General features: G+C 36.7%; 1 protein-coding gene across 2 annotated transcripts in view; it reads left to right on the top strand.

Annotated features, from left to right (window-relative positions):
* SPART (spartin) overlaps window positions 1–17788 on the top strand; it is a 34270-nt gene extending 16482 nt beyond the window's left edge. For both annotated transcript variants that reach the window (XM_058548015.1, XM_058548014.1), the window contains exons 5-9: window positions 2207–2330; window positions 7557–7751; window positions 8778–8936; window positions 9016–9106; window positions 17198–17788. In XM_058548015.1, coding sequence (XP_058403998.1) covers window positions 2207–2330; window positions 7557–7751; window positions 8778–8936; window positions 9016–9106; window positions 17198–17471 — 843 coding nt within the window. In that variant the 3' untranslated portion in view covers window positions 17472–17788. The remainder of the gene's footprint in view (window positions 1–2206; window positions 2331–7556; window positions 7752–8777; window positions 8937–9015; window positions 9107–17197) is intronic.
* The last annotated feature ends 358 nt before the right edge of the window (window positions 17789–18146 follow it).

Genomic DNA, 18146 nt, shown 5'->3' with positions numbered 1-18146 from the left:
TGTGAGTATTGAGTTACAGACAGATTGGTATTGTTCATTGTTGTATTCCATATTGTGAATGCTCAATAATTATCTTTGGAATTAATGAATATCACGTGAATATTCTACATTTACTTGCAAAGTGTTACTGTGGTTTATGTTGAACATCTTACACCAGCTTTATGAGGACATTAGAAGCCCAAAATTGTTAGAAGAAATGTATTTATTTTTAAAAATTTTTTAAATGTTAATGCACAAGAAACCAAATTCAAAAGGAACCAAAAGATAATGTAGTGAAAAGCGAGCCTCCTGTCCTCCAGCCACCTAGCCTCTCTCTCCAGACACATTGTTGTTAGCTTCTTGCTGTTCTTCCAGATATGTTTTATGCGTATTCAAACATATGTACACATATATTTATTTTGTGTGTGAATATATATATACACACATGCATATAATTTTTAATACAAGTGGCAGCATGTAAGATACACTATTTTGCTTCTTGCTTTTTTATAACAATACATTTGGAAATTTTATCATATCATTGAGATCTTTTTTTTAAATTTAATTTCTTGGTTAAAATTAAATTTTATAAAAAGGTATATACGTTGAAAAGCTTTACTCCCACATTTGTCCCTGTCCATGCTATTCCCCCTGCCGCTATAGATAATCACTTTTGTTAGGATCTTGTGTTTCTTCCCTGGGTTTCTTGAAGCAGATAAAAGCAAATAAAAATTATTATTTCTTTCCCTTTCTTATACAAAAGGTAACATCATATATAGTGTCCTGTATTTTATTTTTTGTATCTGATAATAAATTCTGGGGATCTTTCCATGTTAGTAAATAGAGAACTTCCTTAATCTTTTTACAGCTACCTTGTATTTCATTATATGAATATAAAACCAATCTCTTATTAAGAGGTATTTGATGTGCTTCCAGTTTTTTGCTATTACAAACAATGCTTCAATGTATAACTTTGTAGATCCATTGATTCATACATTTGTAGGTAATTGATCAGATAAATTCTTAGAAGTGGGGTTACTCAGTCAAAAGGTAAATACATTTGTAATTTTGATAGATTTTGCTTAAATTGCCCTCCCTATGATTATACTATTCACCACTCTCATCAGCAGTGTATGAGAGTACCTATTTCCCCATAGCCTGATCAACAGAGTGGGTGGTCAGTCTTTCTGTATTTTGGCAGTCTGATAGATGAGAAGTGGTATATTGGAATATCTTAATTTGCATTGATTTTATTATGAGTGACATTGAGCTTAAGGGTTTATTGAATTTTTTCTTTGTGATGTCTGTTCATGTCTTTTGTTCATTTTTGTTACTGCGTTGCTAGTCTTTTTCTTCTCAATTTCCAGCAGGTCTTTATATATGAGGGACATTGGCTCATTGTCAAATATAGAAGTTGCAAATACTTTGTTCAGTTTGTCTTTCAGTTTTACTTATGAGTGGCTTTTCCCCCCAAATGGAAGTTTTTATTTTGTTTTTAAGTTGTTTTATATTTTAAGTGAAGTACTCTTGGTATTTCTGTTGGGCAGTTTGATTTTCAAGTTAAAAAGGTCTGAGTTAGCCTGCTCCTAAGTTCTTAGAATGAATAAATTTGGGTTTGAGATTTTGAGTGTTGACCCTAGCTCTCATAACAGCTGTTAGATAAGCAAATTACACATATTTCTATGTTCCCCATTTCCATTCAAATGAAACAGCAGGTTGTCTGTGTTTATATATTTTTACTTGCTTTTACTTGATTTCTGTCAAAACCAGTTTATTTGGATACATTCTTCCTTAGTGATTGAGTCATTTAACGGAAATCTTTTAACCTTACTGAGTACCATGTGCATACAGATATCTAGGGAATGATAGCTATGTGAAGGAACTCATAGTCTAGTCAAGGAAAGAAAAAAGTTAGTCCGTTTATATGATTTGATGAATGCTGTGTTAGAGGTATATTGGTATTTAAATCTTGCCACTTGGACCTTATATAAGAACACAACAGTTTTTAGCTTCTAGCAGTTATGGTGCTGTACTTTATGTTATAAAATGTACTGGTAACTAATGGTGCTGCACTTTATGTTATAAAATGTACTGGTAACTAGATTGGCTGGAGGTATTTTCAATTATTATATCTAATACTTGTTGGCTTAATATTTTATTACATAATGCTTGTAATTTTTCTCCCTCGTAGTACTGTTTCACATTTTGAAACATTTTTACTATTTAGGCTAAAGATACTTCAAGTGAAGAAGTTAATCTGAGTCACATTGTACCCTATGAGCCAGTTTCAGAAGAAAAAGCAAAGGAATTACCTGAATGGAGTGAGAAAGTGGCTCAAAACATTTTGTCAGGTATTACAGTAATGTTAACTTTTTTTCTCCTATAATGTGAAATCTTTGGAACCCATAAGAGAATGCTTAGAAAGGTAATATTTTGTGTTTTGGATCTGAATGATCAGTTTATAAATATTTAAACAAAAATTGAAGGAACTAGACTCTTAGAACATCACATATTGTCATATAGATGTAAGTTCTTCTTGGTCTATTATTCCCTATGATACCGAGCAATGGGTTCGCTCTGATCGCCGCCATCTGAGCCAATTAATCACAATGAGTTAGAGATTGAGAAACGAAAGTTTAATTAGATTAGCTGGCAAATCGAAAGACAGGTGACTAATGTCTCAAGGACCCATCTTCAAAGATTACAGAATCTTGAGGCAGTTATATAGGGAAAATGGGCAGTAAGGAGGGGGTCCAGGGATGTTGGTCTCCAGGCACGACGGCTCCAGGCATTACATTGTTCCGTTCTTCTGTCAGCTGTGATGGATACCTTGTAGGTGTGTTTCCTGCCTCTGGTCAGCCTGTTCCTGGAGAGAAACTCGTAGAAGAAAGTTTTAATTTATCAAGCTATTGGGGAGTACATACGTAAGCAGAGGCCATAAATCGGGAGAGCGTGTGAATTTTTTGGAGTACATGCAGAGCAGCAAGTAGTCAGAGGAGGAGCTGGGGCCATTTAGTGCAACAAGATGGCCTCACTTATGCTCATTTACACCTGTTTTACTCTTGGGAGAATTGGTAGTAAAAAGCTTCTGGAATCCCCAAACTCACAGAATAGCTCTGAACATAGAATTAGTTATTTTCCTTTTCCCTTTGCAATCCTTAATCCTTTTCTTTTCTCCCCTTCTCCCCGCTCCTCCTCCACCACAAAATGATGAGATATTCATCCATCTTTGGAAGCAAAGCAGCACTCCCTAACCACACAATTATGTAGGCATGAGAAGATCTGAGGATTATAGCCAAGCTATTTTCAAAGTAGGCCCTACTGTTTAATTAGGGCTAGAAAGGGCTTCAGATCAATTATTTTAAAACTGGAATGATCATCACTTCTATGTATCTTTCTACTTTAATTGGTTAACATTTTAGCTTTTCAACTGTAGTAGCTCTAAGATTTAGACCTTCTATTTTGTTTTTAAAAAACATTACAGTCACTATTCAGTAAGCCAAATTCATGATGCATTAAAGGGATCTTGACCCGTCATTTAAAAGACTGCCAATACAAGTTTCCATCTCTGTACTAAAAACCAATTAAAATAATAAAGGTGTCTAAAGCAGAGGAAATCTTCAGTATGAAAAACCAACAAGCTAAAATAAGTGAAAATAATTAATTGGCTAGGAGCTAACAAAATATTTTGTCCACTGTCAAAGAGCTGCTTGAGACAAGAAGAAAAGATAAAGCCACATTTTTCAAATATAGTTGTAACAGTTGAAATGGACCCTTGAAAAGAGATTTTCAAAGAAGTTGTAAAGAAAAACCTTCACTCTTAACTACCATGCCCCCTAACTTTATGCTGAGCTATTATTAGGTCAGTATTCAGAAAACTTGCCCATATCCATACATATATATGTAGATAACTAAATTCAAAGGTCATTTTCTTAAGTTTTTTGAATTTATACTGCTATAAGATTGTTCCATGTACTATCTCTGTGCAACAAACCATCCTGAACTTAATGGTGTGAAACCATAAACATTTGTTTATGCTTAGGAATTCTGTAGGCCACGTATTCCAAAAGGTCACAGTAGGGGTGACTTGTACCTGCTTTGTGATGTCAGAGCCTCAAGCTAGGAAGACTCAAAGGCTAACTGGTGACTTGTAGCTGGGGGCCAAAATCATCTCAAGGCTCCTTTACTCACGCATCTGGCATCTGGGTTGGGAGACCTCAAGATCTAGGACTGCCAAATAGAGTTCCTACACATGGCCTCTCCCTACAGCTTGACTTCCTCACAGCATAGCGGCCTTAAGCTAGTCTGGCTTCTACATGCTAGCTCGGGGTTCCAAGGGTGAATGATCCAGCAAACAGGCAGAAGCTGCATCATCTTTTCTGACATATTCTGGGAAATTTTCAGTGTCACTTGTTATAAGCAAATAACAAGCCTGCCCAGATTCAAGTGGATATGACAGAGACCCCACTTCTCAATGGAAAGAATGTCAAGGTCATGTTGAAAGAACATGTAGAATAGGAGATACTGTTTTTGGCCATCTTTGGAAAATATCACATGCCACAAAGCCTTAGGCCTCCTAGGTATCACACAGATTCCACACACTGGTTCTTGTCAAAAGAGGCAGAGCATCTTACAGAACCTGCTAATACTGGGGAGAGATCTCTTTAGGGGTTGCACAAGAACTCTCAGCAGTGCATCATTTGAAAATGAGCAAAAACTACATTCTGTTAACACTTAGAGACCTTCTTGACTTCTTGAGACCTCAGTGTCTTAAGGCTTGTAACTCTTTTCCTTTTCATCCTGTACCCTCAGGGCTAGAGTTCCAGCAGTAGCCTTAATAGTGGGTAACATTAAAACCGTCTAACTGCCTATCAGAGTATATGTCTCCCTATGTGCTTTTTAATAGGTAGAATGAAAAACAACTAGCTCACCAAATACTTAAGCTATTGTTACGTAACAAAGAAAGGTGCAGAAAAATATCCAAGGAAAATGATCTGTCAAGAGGCTGCTTCTAGGGCCGGCCCCGTGGCTTGGCGGTTGGGTGTGTGCGCTCTGCTGCTGGCGGCCCGGGTTCGGATCCCAGGCGTGCACCGATGTACCGCTTCTCCGGCCATGCTGAGGCCGCGTCCCACATACAGCAGCTAGAAGGATGTGCAACTATGACATACAACTATCTACTGGGGCTTTGGGGGAAAAAATAAATAAATAAAATTATAAAAAAATAAAAGAGGCTGTTTCTACCTGACTCATGCAGGCTCTGTACAAAGGTGAGTTAGCAGGGATCTAAATTGAGCTCATTCACATTAGCCTTTGATTGGTTCCTGTCCACTGTAAAAGGATGAGTAAATATCAGCAAAAGCTACAGTCTTATGTTTTATGAGTGTAAAAGGTGAAAAAAGTGAAATAATTGCTTAAAATTTACCTGTGTAGGGCCAGCCCCGTGGCTTAGCGGTTAAGCGCACGCGCTCCCCGCTACTGGCGGCCCGGATTCGGATCCCGGGCGCGCACTGACGCACCGCTTCTCCGGCCATGCTGAGGCCGCGTCCCACATACAGCAACCAGAAGGATGTGCAGCTATGACGTACAACTATCTGCTGGGGCTTTGGGGAAAAAAAATTTAAATTTACCTGTGTAGACTATTGGCTTGAGAAGCCTAGACTTAAACTTTAAGAAGGCAGCTAACACACATTTTAGATGGAGTGTCTATGAGCTAATTTGGGAGGAGGTAGAGGACTGGTGACAATAGACTGATGAGAGCATCCCACTGGGTTAGGTTTAAGTTAGATCATTTTCAGTCATCTGCCAGCCTCTCATTTATTCAGCAAACATTCATTGCCTGCTATATCTCAGCATTAGCTGGGTGCATAGGATGCAAACATGGATAGAATAAATCTCTCTCTGGCACTACACGTGCCATTTAAGAGATCTTAATAGCTACCAGTGAAATATTGTAGTTCCTTATCTTCTAGTGCAATGTCTACATTTTAACGTATTGTTTCTATTATATTCTTCCCTGGTGATAGCTTGTCCATAATTTACATCTAGTATTTCTCTTTATTAGTCTTGTGACTTTTCGTTTGTCTCGTTTCCATTTATTTTTCTCAGTCATGGATGGACTCCATCCCTCTTGTTATAGAGTTGCGTTATAGGAGTATAGTGTACTTGAGCTCTCCTTTGTTTCAGTGTCATTTATTTTATGATTTCTCAGTCTTCCTTCTTCAAGTTTGGCTACCTTTTTACTTCTTAAAACTTTGCCATCTATAAATTAAAAGCACAATTTTTTTTTATTAGACATCTTCAATCTCTTTATTGTTATGAGAACTCCTGGCTGGAACCTGTTTGCCTGGGTTTGAGACCTGGTCTTCCCTCAATGGTAGGACAGTAGAGGTGGGGTTCGAGCTGGAGGTGGACATGTTGACTGAAACAGGAAGAGAGAAACATCAATTTTTCTAATCAATTACTAGTTGGCACTTTGCATTGTTAGCATTTTTAAATAAACAGGTCTGATTTTCACATGATCACTGGATACCTGGCTCACTCAAGGGCTGAAGTAGTTATATAAAAACCGTGCCACAGACATTGGGAGCACATACTTAAGTATTTTATATGTCCAACTTTAAAAGCTCATTGTTTCAGCGTATAGCCAAAAAGGAAATATTTAAAATTGTAAGCTCTCTCCAGGGGAGGGTAACACTTTCTTTCTTGTCCAGGGAAACCGTTTTCCTTGTATCTTTTCTTCTCCCATCTCCTTCGCACTGCTACTTTCCCCACATGCTTCCTGGCCCAGGGCCTTTTCTCTTCACTAGAGAAGTCTGCCATCCTGCTTTCTCTCTCTCCTTTCATTCATGCTGCAAGAAGCATAAGCAAAGCAGAGGGCTAGGGCCTACTCTCATGAGAAATAGCTAAACCATCTAGGCCGCTCAATTTTCTTCTCGTATTTTTTCTTCTCATGTGTTCGTTCTTTGGGTGTTCTCTTTGCCTTTCAGGTTTATGTTGCAAGCTAGAAGTTACTGAGATTGAGGGATTTGGGTTTGGGATTGAGGGAGGAAGAGGACCTCCCTGCCTTAGGCCTTTAGCCTAAAGCAAGCAAACAGGAGTTCTGCCTTGGTGTTTGAGATACAGGTTTGTTGGTTTCCAGTTAGCATTGTTTGTGTCTGTCTCCCTCAGGACTTCCTGGGGGAAAAGTTGTGCCTAGTGGACTAAGACTGAAAGAACAAGGATACCTGGGTCCTCTAGCCAAATACCATCTTAATGACACCAAAACCCAAAATTAGTCCCTAACTATCGTATACTGTGGTAAATAACATATAGAGATGGCTACAAGATGTAGTGGCAGCATAGAGACTACAGACCTCTGTTATTGAGTGACATATGACCCAAGTATTGAAAGATGAATTTGCTTAGAAAAGGTGTATATTCCAGGCAGAAAACTATAAGTTGGCTTGAAAGTTTATGGCAAGTTTGGGATCTGAACATTGAACTCCTTGGTTTTTTCCCTCTTGATCAGTTATTTATTAAAGGGTTTAAAGGTGTAATCAGCCCTAATATTGTGCAATTTAAAATTTTCCTTTGAAAAGGTGCTTCCTGGGTGAGTTGGGGTTTAGTCAAAGGTGCTGAATTTACTGGCAAAGCAATCCAGAAGGGTGCTTCTAAACTTCGAGAACGGATTCAACCAGAAGAAAAGCCAGTGGAAGTTAGTCCAGCTGTGACCAAGGGACTTCATATAGCAAAGCAGGCTACCGGAGGAGCAGCGAAAGTCAGTCAGTTTCTGGGTAAAGTAAATGACTTCACTGCTTTTCACTTAAGTTAAAAATAATCTCTTAATCCAGGTCAATGTAAATACTCATTTAGATGGTTTAACCTTAAGAGTAAAGAATTAGGACAAAGCAGTTTCACCTTGCTATTCATAGTGGGATCTCTAGACCAGCAAGATCAACCTATCTGAGGATCTTAGAAAGATTTCAGGCACCTACTGATTCAGAATCTGCATTTTTACAAGATCCCTAGATGATTCTTATTTGCATATTAAAGTTTGAGAAACACTGGTTAAAAGGTTGTTTTAATGTGTTGGAAAGGGGAGTGTCTTTGCCTTTGAAAAGGAATGGTTCTGAATGTATTTGCTATCCTTGAATATGACACATTCTTTTAAGGACACCTCACTGCATAGTAGTTGAGGGTCAAGAGGGCAGGATGTATTGTTTGAGTAAAGCTGACTTAAGTGATTCTGGTGTCTGCCTTCCCAAGCAATATGCTTCTAAGGCCTTCTCCTTTGCGAATCACAGCTATCAAGTTTGCTATTTTAAGATGGTCAGATATCCATTATATTTAGTAAGATTATCTTTTTGTATTCTTTTGAATCAGCTTTTGGTTTATTTCCTTTTATTAGACTTAAATATCTTATTACTATTTCAATGAGATATTTGCTGGTATGAGAAAAAATATACAAATATGCTTGGTTGGAAAACAGGAAAGGTGGACCTGCCAGTCTTACATTGCAGTAATCACGTAGAAAAAGGGAATGGTTTTCTTTTAAGCAAATTGCCAAAAAGAACATTATATTTAGGAGGCAGGGTTATAAACATCAGTAGGCCCTGCGAACACATCCTTAAACCAAACAGTAGCTTTTGTTTAAAAAATAGCCAGCCCTGGTTCTCCTTGCTAAATAGAAATGGTAACAGTATGCAGTAAAACAACTTTAGATGTTCATGTAAGAATTTTGCTAAATAAGAGTGGTAAAGTCAAGGGAAGAATACATTTTTCTAAGTGTTTTTTTTTTTTTTTTTTTATGGTTATATTAGTTGATGGAGTTTGTACTGTAGCAAGTTGTGTGGGAAAGGAACTAGCTCCACATGTCAAGAAACATGGAAGCAAACTTGTTCCAGAATCTCTTAAAAAAGACAGAAATGGGAAGTCTACTTTGGATGGTGCTATGGTCGTAGCAGCAAGTAGTGTTCAAGGTAACAAAGGCCTGGAAATCTAACTGGGAAGGTCTGTTTGCCTCGTGCTAGTTTTACTTACTTTTAAATATATTTACAGGATTTTCAACTGTCTGGCAGGGATTGGAATGTGCAGCTAAATGCATTGTTAGCAATGTTTCAGCAGAAACTGTACAGACTGTCAGATACAAGTAAGTTGAATTTGATCGTTTTAATGACTAAGTCTCTTACAGCATTTGTAAATATCAAGGACAGTTAAAATGATTATATAGTTATTAAGTTATCTGATAAAACAAATTATTTTCACTTGCTATTTTTCTTAGGTAGGGAGAAGAATAATATTTTTAGAAAATTAATAGAATTACTGTGACTTTGCCTTATATTACTAATTGTTATAAATATTGGTTCATCATTAATGCAAAGAATGAGTTTAATTTTTTAAAAAGCCTGGAGTTTCTGTATACCTTTTTAACTGCATGTTCTTGATGGGTGGTATTTGCTTATAGCTTTGATGGGAAAAAATTGAATTATAATTAAACTATTGTACCTTGTTAATATTAGCTCCTTCTGTATACAAAGAATGTTAAATTTTATCACATCTTATTGAGTCTACCACTCTGTATTGGAATGGACAGATGGTATGTCTTCTATTTCATGTGTTAAGAAATGGAGAAACATAGAAATGAACGATTTGCCCAAGGTCATCTGATAAGTGGTATTAAAGATGAAACTTAAGACTGGATCTTCTAATTTTAGCTCCTTATTCTATCTTCACAAGTACTAGAGGAATCAAGGTCTAAAAATTAAATCTAGTATGGAGGACCTAAGTTGTTTTAGCTTTGATAGATCTTAATATTTAATGTTTATTTAGAAAGAAAAAAGTGATATTAAGAGTGGTCTCAACTCTGTTATTTATGTTAATTATCCACTCACTGACAACATTTGAGTTAATACTTATATATCAGACGTTGTGTTCAGTGCTTTTCATAAGTGTTTTAATCTTGAACACTATTGTCTCCATTTTGTAGTTGAGGAAACGAAAGCATAGAGCTGTTAAATACGTTGTTAAAGATTATATCCCTAGTAAGTAGTAGAGCTGGGATGTAAGCCATCTCTCTCTCTCTCTCATGTAGTGTCAGAGAATGGTGCTGCGCCACCAATCCCCTTGATGGGACATCTGTGCAAGTTTAGTATCTAGAGTTATTTTCCACCACCATGTAGCTTGTGTTTGGATTCCCTTCCACCACAGTAAATTACCTTTGGGTTGGGAAATACTAACTTAATTTGCAGCCTAAGATGATTTGGTCTGCTCAGTCTGGGGCCTGCATACCTTTGAATCAAAGCAACATGACACATCATCATCATCTTGGAGTGGCAATTTTACCAAAAGATTTGGCAAAGAAAATACAGGGTAGATGTGAAATTCTTTTGATGGAAATGTAAAATCCAGGTTTCCCAGCTGACCTCTTGCTGCTTGTGGCATTGACCTCTGACTAATACTCTTTTTGTTATGCTCTGAGGTTAGTACTTGGGCGGATCAGTCGTAATTAGAAAAATAGTTTCTTTTGTTTCAACAGCAGGAGAAAGAAGTGCCTTTTAGGCCAAAACTGAATTATTTTTAGATTATTGGTATCTTTTGTTAGCACTGATAATTAGGCAGTCATATTAGGAAGCAGGAAGTGCTTTGTCCATTTCCTACTTCAATGAAAAAAATGCTTACCTAAGTATAATTAAGTAGGTAGAGACTTATTAAAGATTTGGGATTACATAACTAGAAGGTACAGGATTTTGGTGTAGATTTTGTATTTCTGGTCCTTAGTGAGGAGAACTTAATATGATCAATAGGATATTTTAACAGTGGTTCTGAGCTAATTTATTTCTATTATGGTGTATATTGCTATTCTTTTTATCCTTTCCTCCAAAGATTCATAGAGTGAAAAAAGTAAGTGAGAATTTAAGTAGATGTATTTCTAACTATAAGGATATGTTAGTCTTAGCAGTAATACAATTGGAAACTTGGAAAGATGGAGGGGCAGTGGAAAATAAAGGGTTTTGTCCAAGTAATACTATTTTCTCACTTATGAATAATCTGGACCAGAAATAGAAATTGTCTTTTAAGAGAAGAAACTGCAAGTGTTAAACTAGTAATAACTTAATGATATTTATCACTGAAGGAAATTAAGGAGCTGTTTATTTCATTTAATTTAGTTCTCATTTATTTACATAAATTTATATTTATTTATATTTATGAATGTAAATAATAAATTTAAATTTATATTTATGAAGTTATTTATTTACTCTATGAAAAAGTATTGGATAGAGTGAGCATTTGTTTTTCTACTCTAATCCAACTGATAATAGTATAATGAAGAAAATTTGTATTCCTATTGCCTATGATAAATTATTCTTCCTAAGTAGTTATTTTAAGTCTGCCTTAATTATATGCATCATGCCTAGGAGAAAAACAAATGTATAAACTTCCTTATTTGATTTCTGGTGGTAGAAGCCAATACAGATGATTATCTTTTCATTTAGGTATATTTAAAGGCAGATTGTATTAAAGTAGTATATTCTGTATGGCTTTTATGGTTTTGATTATGATTCAGGACTATGTTCATTGATTATGAATGGTTTACCTAAGGATCTATATAATTAATTACACTCTTCAAATTTTTAGGTAAATGTACAAGAACTATTCATTAAGACTGTTTATTTTTGTCAGTTACATTAATACTTTTGTCTTATTTTAGATTTAGGAAAATGAAGACCTACAAGAACCATAAAAAGCAATAAGTAACTGTAAACCTGCCGTACCTAATTGCAGTATAGTATCTATTAAATAATTCATCACTCGTCTATGTTGCTTCTAAATTTCACTTTTAAGCTCCTTTTTTTCCACTTTAAATTTTTTAGAGGAAAATAATGTAACTTCAGTAAGTTAGGTCTATTTTTACTTTCCCCTCAGTAATATTCTATCTTAGAACACTTTGTGAAGAATGACCTTAGTAAAAATATTTTTCCTATAAGGAATTTACTCTTTTAAGGCACAGTATTTTATTGGTTTGTTTAGTGAATTTTAATTAAAATTCCCCAAATTTGTAGTAGGTGAAGGGGCAGATTCAAATCCATTGAGGGTAACTCCTTTGTTAGATATGTTAAATATGATACACATATTTAAACACCATTATTATGTCCTTTACTTATTTTTTCTTGTCTTCTAAATGCTATAAGTTCCTTTAACAATTTCATATATAGTATAATTTCCACATCCTTCATTTATCAATGTTCTTCTCAAAATATAGAACCCAGAATTGAATCTAATATTGCAGATGTATTGTCACCAGATTGAATAGTGGGATTTGCCTCCTTGGTTTTGGTCATACTTAGCACTTGATAGATATGACACACAAGACAAAGAATATATCTTTTTTGTGTGTGTGTGTGAGGAAGAGCAGCCCTGAGCTAACATCCATGCCAATCCTTCTCTTTTTTGCTGAGGAAGACCAGCCATGAGCTAACATCTATTGCCAATCCTCCTCCTTTTTTTCCCCTTTTTCTCCCCAAAGCCCCAGTAGATAGTTGTATGTTATAGTTGCACATCCTCCTAGTTGCTGTATGTGGGACGCCGCCTCAGCATGGCCCGACAAGCGGTGGGTCAGTGTGCGCCCGGGATCCGAACCCGGGCCGCCAGTAGTGGAGCGCACGCACTTAACAGCTAAGCCCCGTATATATGTTTTTAGTAGTTGTTATTTTATTGACCCATATCAAACTTTTTTTTTTTTAATGAACCATTTGTTTAAAATCTGGACCTTCATCTTATTTTTGAACAATTGATATTTGCACCTAAAATTAAGAACTTTACATTTACACTTGCTTAATTTTACTTTGTTGATTTTGGCACATTATTAGGTCTGTCCTTCATTTTGGCTGCAGATTTTGGGGTTTGTCATATAAGCCAGCCTTCTGTTTTGTGTTATCTGTAGATTTGAAAGACATGTCTTTTTTACATCTTAGATTTTTTCTCACGGTTTCTCGTGGATAAGGACTAACCAAATGCTTTACTGTAGCCTCTCCCCTGATTGATTTTGCTCCAAGATTTAATGCTTATTAAGATTGGAGGGTAAGCTCTCACTAAATCTCTTAACAGTATTCTCATTTAGCTCACCTTTCAATTTTGTCTTATCAGTCTACTTCTCAGGATTGTTGTCTTCCACATCCATTTGTTAAATATTAATTCTGTCTAAAGTTTTACTCTGTATGCTGTTCTGTTCTGCTCTTCATAGATATCATCTGTACCTGTGACTATAGTTACCACCTATATGCCAGCGACTCTCAAATCTATGTTTCCTATTAACTTTTCTCTTAGTCTTCAGGCTCATACATCCCAACTACATATGACAGCCATTCACTCACCAAGTCCTGTTGTTTTTTATATTCATCTCTTTCTCTCTAGTCTCATTACCACTGCCTTGGAAAAGACCCTCACCATTTCTCATCCAGTTCACAGCTTGTTTCCTGACGGGTTCCTCTGTCTCCAGTCATACACCCTTACCATTCACAACGCACCCTGAGTTAGATCTCTCTGAAACATAAACTTGGTCATACCATTTCCACTGATTTCAAGATGAAGTTTAAACTCCTCAGCTTCACCTACGAGGTCCTTCATAAATTGGCCGCAACCCATCTGCCTTTGATAGACTAATAAGAATCTATTTCTGTTTTAAATATTTAAGGTTACTATTTCTGAGAATAGTTTTAAAGGTTGCATGTAAATTGAATTTTGGGAAGGTTTATTTGAAAGTTACGACTGCAATTTTGCTATAATTAATGAAATCTAGAATCAGTGCCAATGTGCTATCTTTGTAGACATTATGAAATGCATTGGAAAAATTTCTGAAAAGTCTCATTCATATTGTAAGTTGAATCACATTGACTTATTTAGAGCATACTTTATATTCATTTTTTATTGTCCTTCAATTGGTATATAAAATCTAACTTAATAAGCTCTAATTAAGGTTAATTTTTTAAAAACTAAGAAATCAAAAATAAGCTTTATCATCCCAGGCGTGCACCGATGCACCACTTGTCAGGCCATGCTGTGGCAGCGTCCCATGTAAAGTAGAGGAAGATGGGCACAGATGTTAGCTCAGAGCCGGTCTTCCTCAGCAAAAAGAGGAGGATTGGCATGGATGTTAGCTCAGGGCTGATCTCCTCACAAAAAAAAAAAAAAAAAGCTTTATCTTTTTGCCAGAGATAGGCTTTCTAGGAGTTTTTAGCAGTGTAGTTTGAATCTGAATGAAGAAAAGAACTGAGCAGTTATTTATCAAGGAAGAGAAGAATAGATGGCTGCCAGGAATACTGGTTCTAAGGCCATTTTGGGAAGCAGAGGTGATGGGTGACGATAAATTAAAGAGAGAAACACAGGGGCCACACAGCCCCGTGGCCTAGTGGTTAAGTTCAGTGTGCTCCGCTTCAGCGGTCCGGGTTCAGTTCCCAGCCTCAGACCTACACCACCCATCAGCGGCCATGCTGTGGTGGTGACGCATATACAGAATAGAGGTAGATTGGCAACAGATTTTAGCTCAGGGCAAATCTTCCTCTACAAAAAAAAGAAAAACTGCTGAAGAGCCGCTTTACAGGGTCTTTAAAAATAATATGTTTAGTACTATGTATGGGATTTTCAAAGTGCTTTAACATATGGATCTCATTTTACAAAATAAAGAGGAAGAAATTGATGAGGTGCAAAGAGATAGAGACTTCACCAAGATCATACAGCTAGTTATTGGCAAAGTTGATATTAGAATCTAGTTTTCTGACTCCTAGTTTGGTACTTTTTTCCAAATGAACAGGAGTTGCTGCTGAGGTGGAGATAGCATGGAAGAACAAGCTCCTTTTTAGTACATTATTAAAAATAAGGTAGCCATTAGAGTTGTGTTACATATAGAAATATCATGAGTGTAGAGGTATCAAACTGCATCAGTAGAATAGGGAACATTCCAAATATTCAGAAGTGGAAGTTTATGAACCTAGAGGATTTCCTGTGCTTGAAAACATTAATATGGCCAAATTTTTAAGCTATTACGTGACTTCATTGTAGCTCACACAGTCCTGGAGAAATAAGTCCTAAGAGAAACCTGCTCAACCAAGAGTTATGGTCACTCTTCCAATGCTTAAACTGCCCCTGCCCCTTTCTTCTTGTTTAGCCTTAGCCATTGCCACCTGATGATAGTATTTGGGGGCTTGGTTGACAGTGAGAAGGCCCCATGTCTTCTTCAACATCAGCAAATCCTCTGGAATGCTGAGAGGTTGCAAAGCAGCAGGGACTGGCAAAAAGCAGTTAAGGAAGCTTTTCTATCTGGTAACTGGTGAGAAAGCCCCAATCAAGAGTGGATAGATAGAAGGTTTGACAGATTGTAGGTTCTGCTGTGCTCTGGCTTTAATTATTAACATTACACAAAGGACAATATGGAATCATCCTTCAGGAGCATAAAAAGATTACTTATTTCTAGCACTGAGGTTGGAAAAAACCAAACATGATCAAGCCAGTAGGATCACAGACTATTGTTCTAGGCCAGGCTAATAGTAATAGAGGACTTGTTAATTCAAAGGACAGATCCACTGTTAACATAAAATGTCCAGATGTAGGTCGCAAGCCCCTAGGAAACTTCAGTGTGTTCTGGCGAAAACTGTAAAATTTTGCCTTTTGTTTGTTGTTTAAGCACTCCTCTACTTGGGGAAACCTACGGGCAAGAAAAGCTTTTTAAAAGCCTCATACTTAGAAAAGAGTAAGAAGTGAAACAAAACAGGAGGATAAGTTTTTTTTTTTTTTTTTTGTGAGGAAGATCAGCCCTGAGCTAACATCTGCCAAGCCTCCTCTTTTGGCTGAGAAAGACTGGCCCTGGGCCAGTGCCCATCTTCCTCCACTTTATATGGGACGCCGCCACAGCATGCATGGCCTGACAAGCGGTGCGTCAATGCCTGCCGGGGATCCGAACCGGCGAACCCCGGGCCGTCACAGCGGAGCGCGCGCACTTAACCGCTTGCGCCACCGGGCCGGCCACAGAGGATAAATTTTAATATCCTTGTATAGGACCTCAAATTGTGTTTTCTCATAGAAATAGTATTAATCACAGATATTGATTATTGTCAATAATAACTGCTTTCGTATAGTGCTTTATAATTTCCCAAGCACTTTGCTATACATTTGATGCTCCAGAAACTGAGATAGGTAGGGTAGGAATTACTCATTTCACTCATTCAACAAATATTGAATGTCAGGCACTGTTCTGAGTGCTTAAGATTCATTAATTAACAAAGCAGAGTCCCTTTTCTAATGGGGTTTCTATTCTAGTGAGACAAATAATAAGCGAAACAAAAACAATGGGCATAAATAAGTTCTGTAGTATGTATCAGGTGATAAGTCACAGAAGAAGAAAGCAGTTTAAGGGGGGATTGACTGGCAGTGGGGTGAGACATGTCGGGTAAGGCAATATAAAAATAGGTTGGCTACTGAGAAGATAATAGTTAGCTGACAGGAAGAAGGAGGGGCAGTTAGCATGTGAATACCTGAGGTGAGAGTAGTTTAGGCAGATAGCAGCCAGTACAAAAGTCCTGAGACAGCACCACCTGTGCTTGCTGGGTTCAAAGAACAGCAAGAAGGCCGGTGAGTCTGCAGTGGAGTGAAAGGAGAGAGAGTGTAGAATCTCAGCTTAAAGACAAACTCAGATTCTGATTGTTTACAAGACTTCACCAACGTCTAGTTAAGGTAGAACTCAAAACCATTTATAGTGACTGTAGATTCTTTCTGTCCTCCATTTATTTCAATGGAAATTCTCTTATATTTCCAGAAGGAGTGGATTAAAAAAGGAAATGATGACTGATTAACAACCTTTATTATAATTTACGTTTCATTCTTCAGCATTTTACCATTTCCATTTACCATTGCCTTCTGCTGCACGGGGTGTGGGTGGTTGGTGTTGCAATCACCAAACACCTATGAAATGGAGGAGGGGCCCCTGAGGGTGTTCTTCAACATAGTCTTCATTACGTTAATCTCAGCTAGCCTGAGTTTATTTTCACACACAGTTCTTGCTAAAGGAGAAAATACAGCCTTGGCACAGTGTGATTTTATTCTTTACTATGTTTTAAGTTATTAATTAAATTTAAACCTAACGTTTGATTTTGCTTTCAGGGATAACATGCTAATCTTGTGACTTGATACTAATTCAGAAGACCTTAGTTTATAATTTCATTGTACTTTTTTTCTAATCTTTCTTTTAAAGATATGGGCATACTGCGGGAGAAGCTACACATGATGCAGTAGATTCTGCCATAAATGTTGGTGTAACTGCCTATAATATCGACAACATTGGTATCAAAGCAATGGTGAAGAAAACAGCAAAACAAACAGGACACACACTTCTTGAAGACTATAAAATAATTGATAGTTCTAAGGGGAAAAATCAAGAAGAAGGAGCAAATGTAAATATGAAAGGGGAGAAGGATGAGCAGGCAGAGGAACTCGAGAAGAATGAGGCAAAGAAGAAAGATAAATGATGGAAGTGCTGTAAATTGCCTATACCAAAGCCTTAGAAGATGGATGCCATTTTGCTAAATAGGGAAATGCAGAATTTCCAACAGATTAACCAGTATTTTAAAAATGTATTCATTCCTACAAAGTGACTGTTTCATAAGCCTTATAGCATATATTCTACTTACCAGGAAAAGAATCAGTATTCTTGCATCTGATCTTTAGAAATAGTTATATTCTCCATAAGTTTATTTTTTTCTAAATGTGGCTAAAATATTTTTGCTGTTAAAATAAAACTAATAATACATGTGCTATAAACCTCATTAAACCTTATGTTAAACTATTTTTGTATTTGCTGTCTTTCGGAAAGCAAAGTAGGAAATTATTGTATATGTACATAAAATTTGGCATTTAGTAACCTTAGTTCTACTTTTTTTCTGGGACAGAATGACTTAAAATACTGTCTTCTTTTTGCACGAATTGTGGATTTTTTTTAGGTGCTTGTGAGAATTTTCAGTGTGTAAACTAAACAAAAACTGTAATCCTAATCTGCAAGAATTCTCAGATAACATTTAAAAGACTTTTTCAAAACGGGAATAGACTAATCATGAAAAATTAAACGAGGTTCTATAAAATTATTTGGTAGCTTATTACCTCTTTGTTAGGAAATGGGATGGTGTTTTTGATTTTAAATGAATACA

Source organism: Diceros bicornis, chromosome 9 (genome assembly GCF_020826845.1).
Source record: "Diceros bicornis minor isolate mBicDic1 chromosome 9, mDicBic1.mat.cur, whole genome shotgun sequence".
Lineage (NCBI taxonomy): Eukaryota > Metazoa > Chordata > Mammalia > Perissodactyla > Rhinocerotidae > Diceros > Diceros bicornis.
Note: the sequence above shows the minus strand (reverse complement) of the source record. Positions and strands in the feature narration are given on the sequence as shown.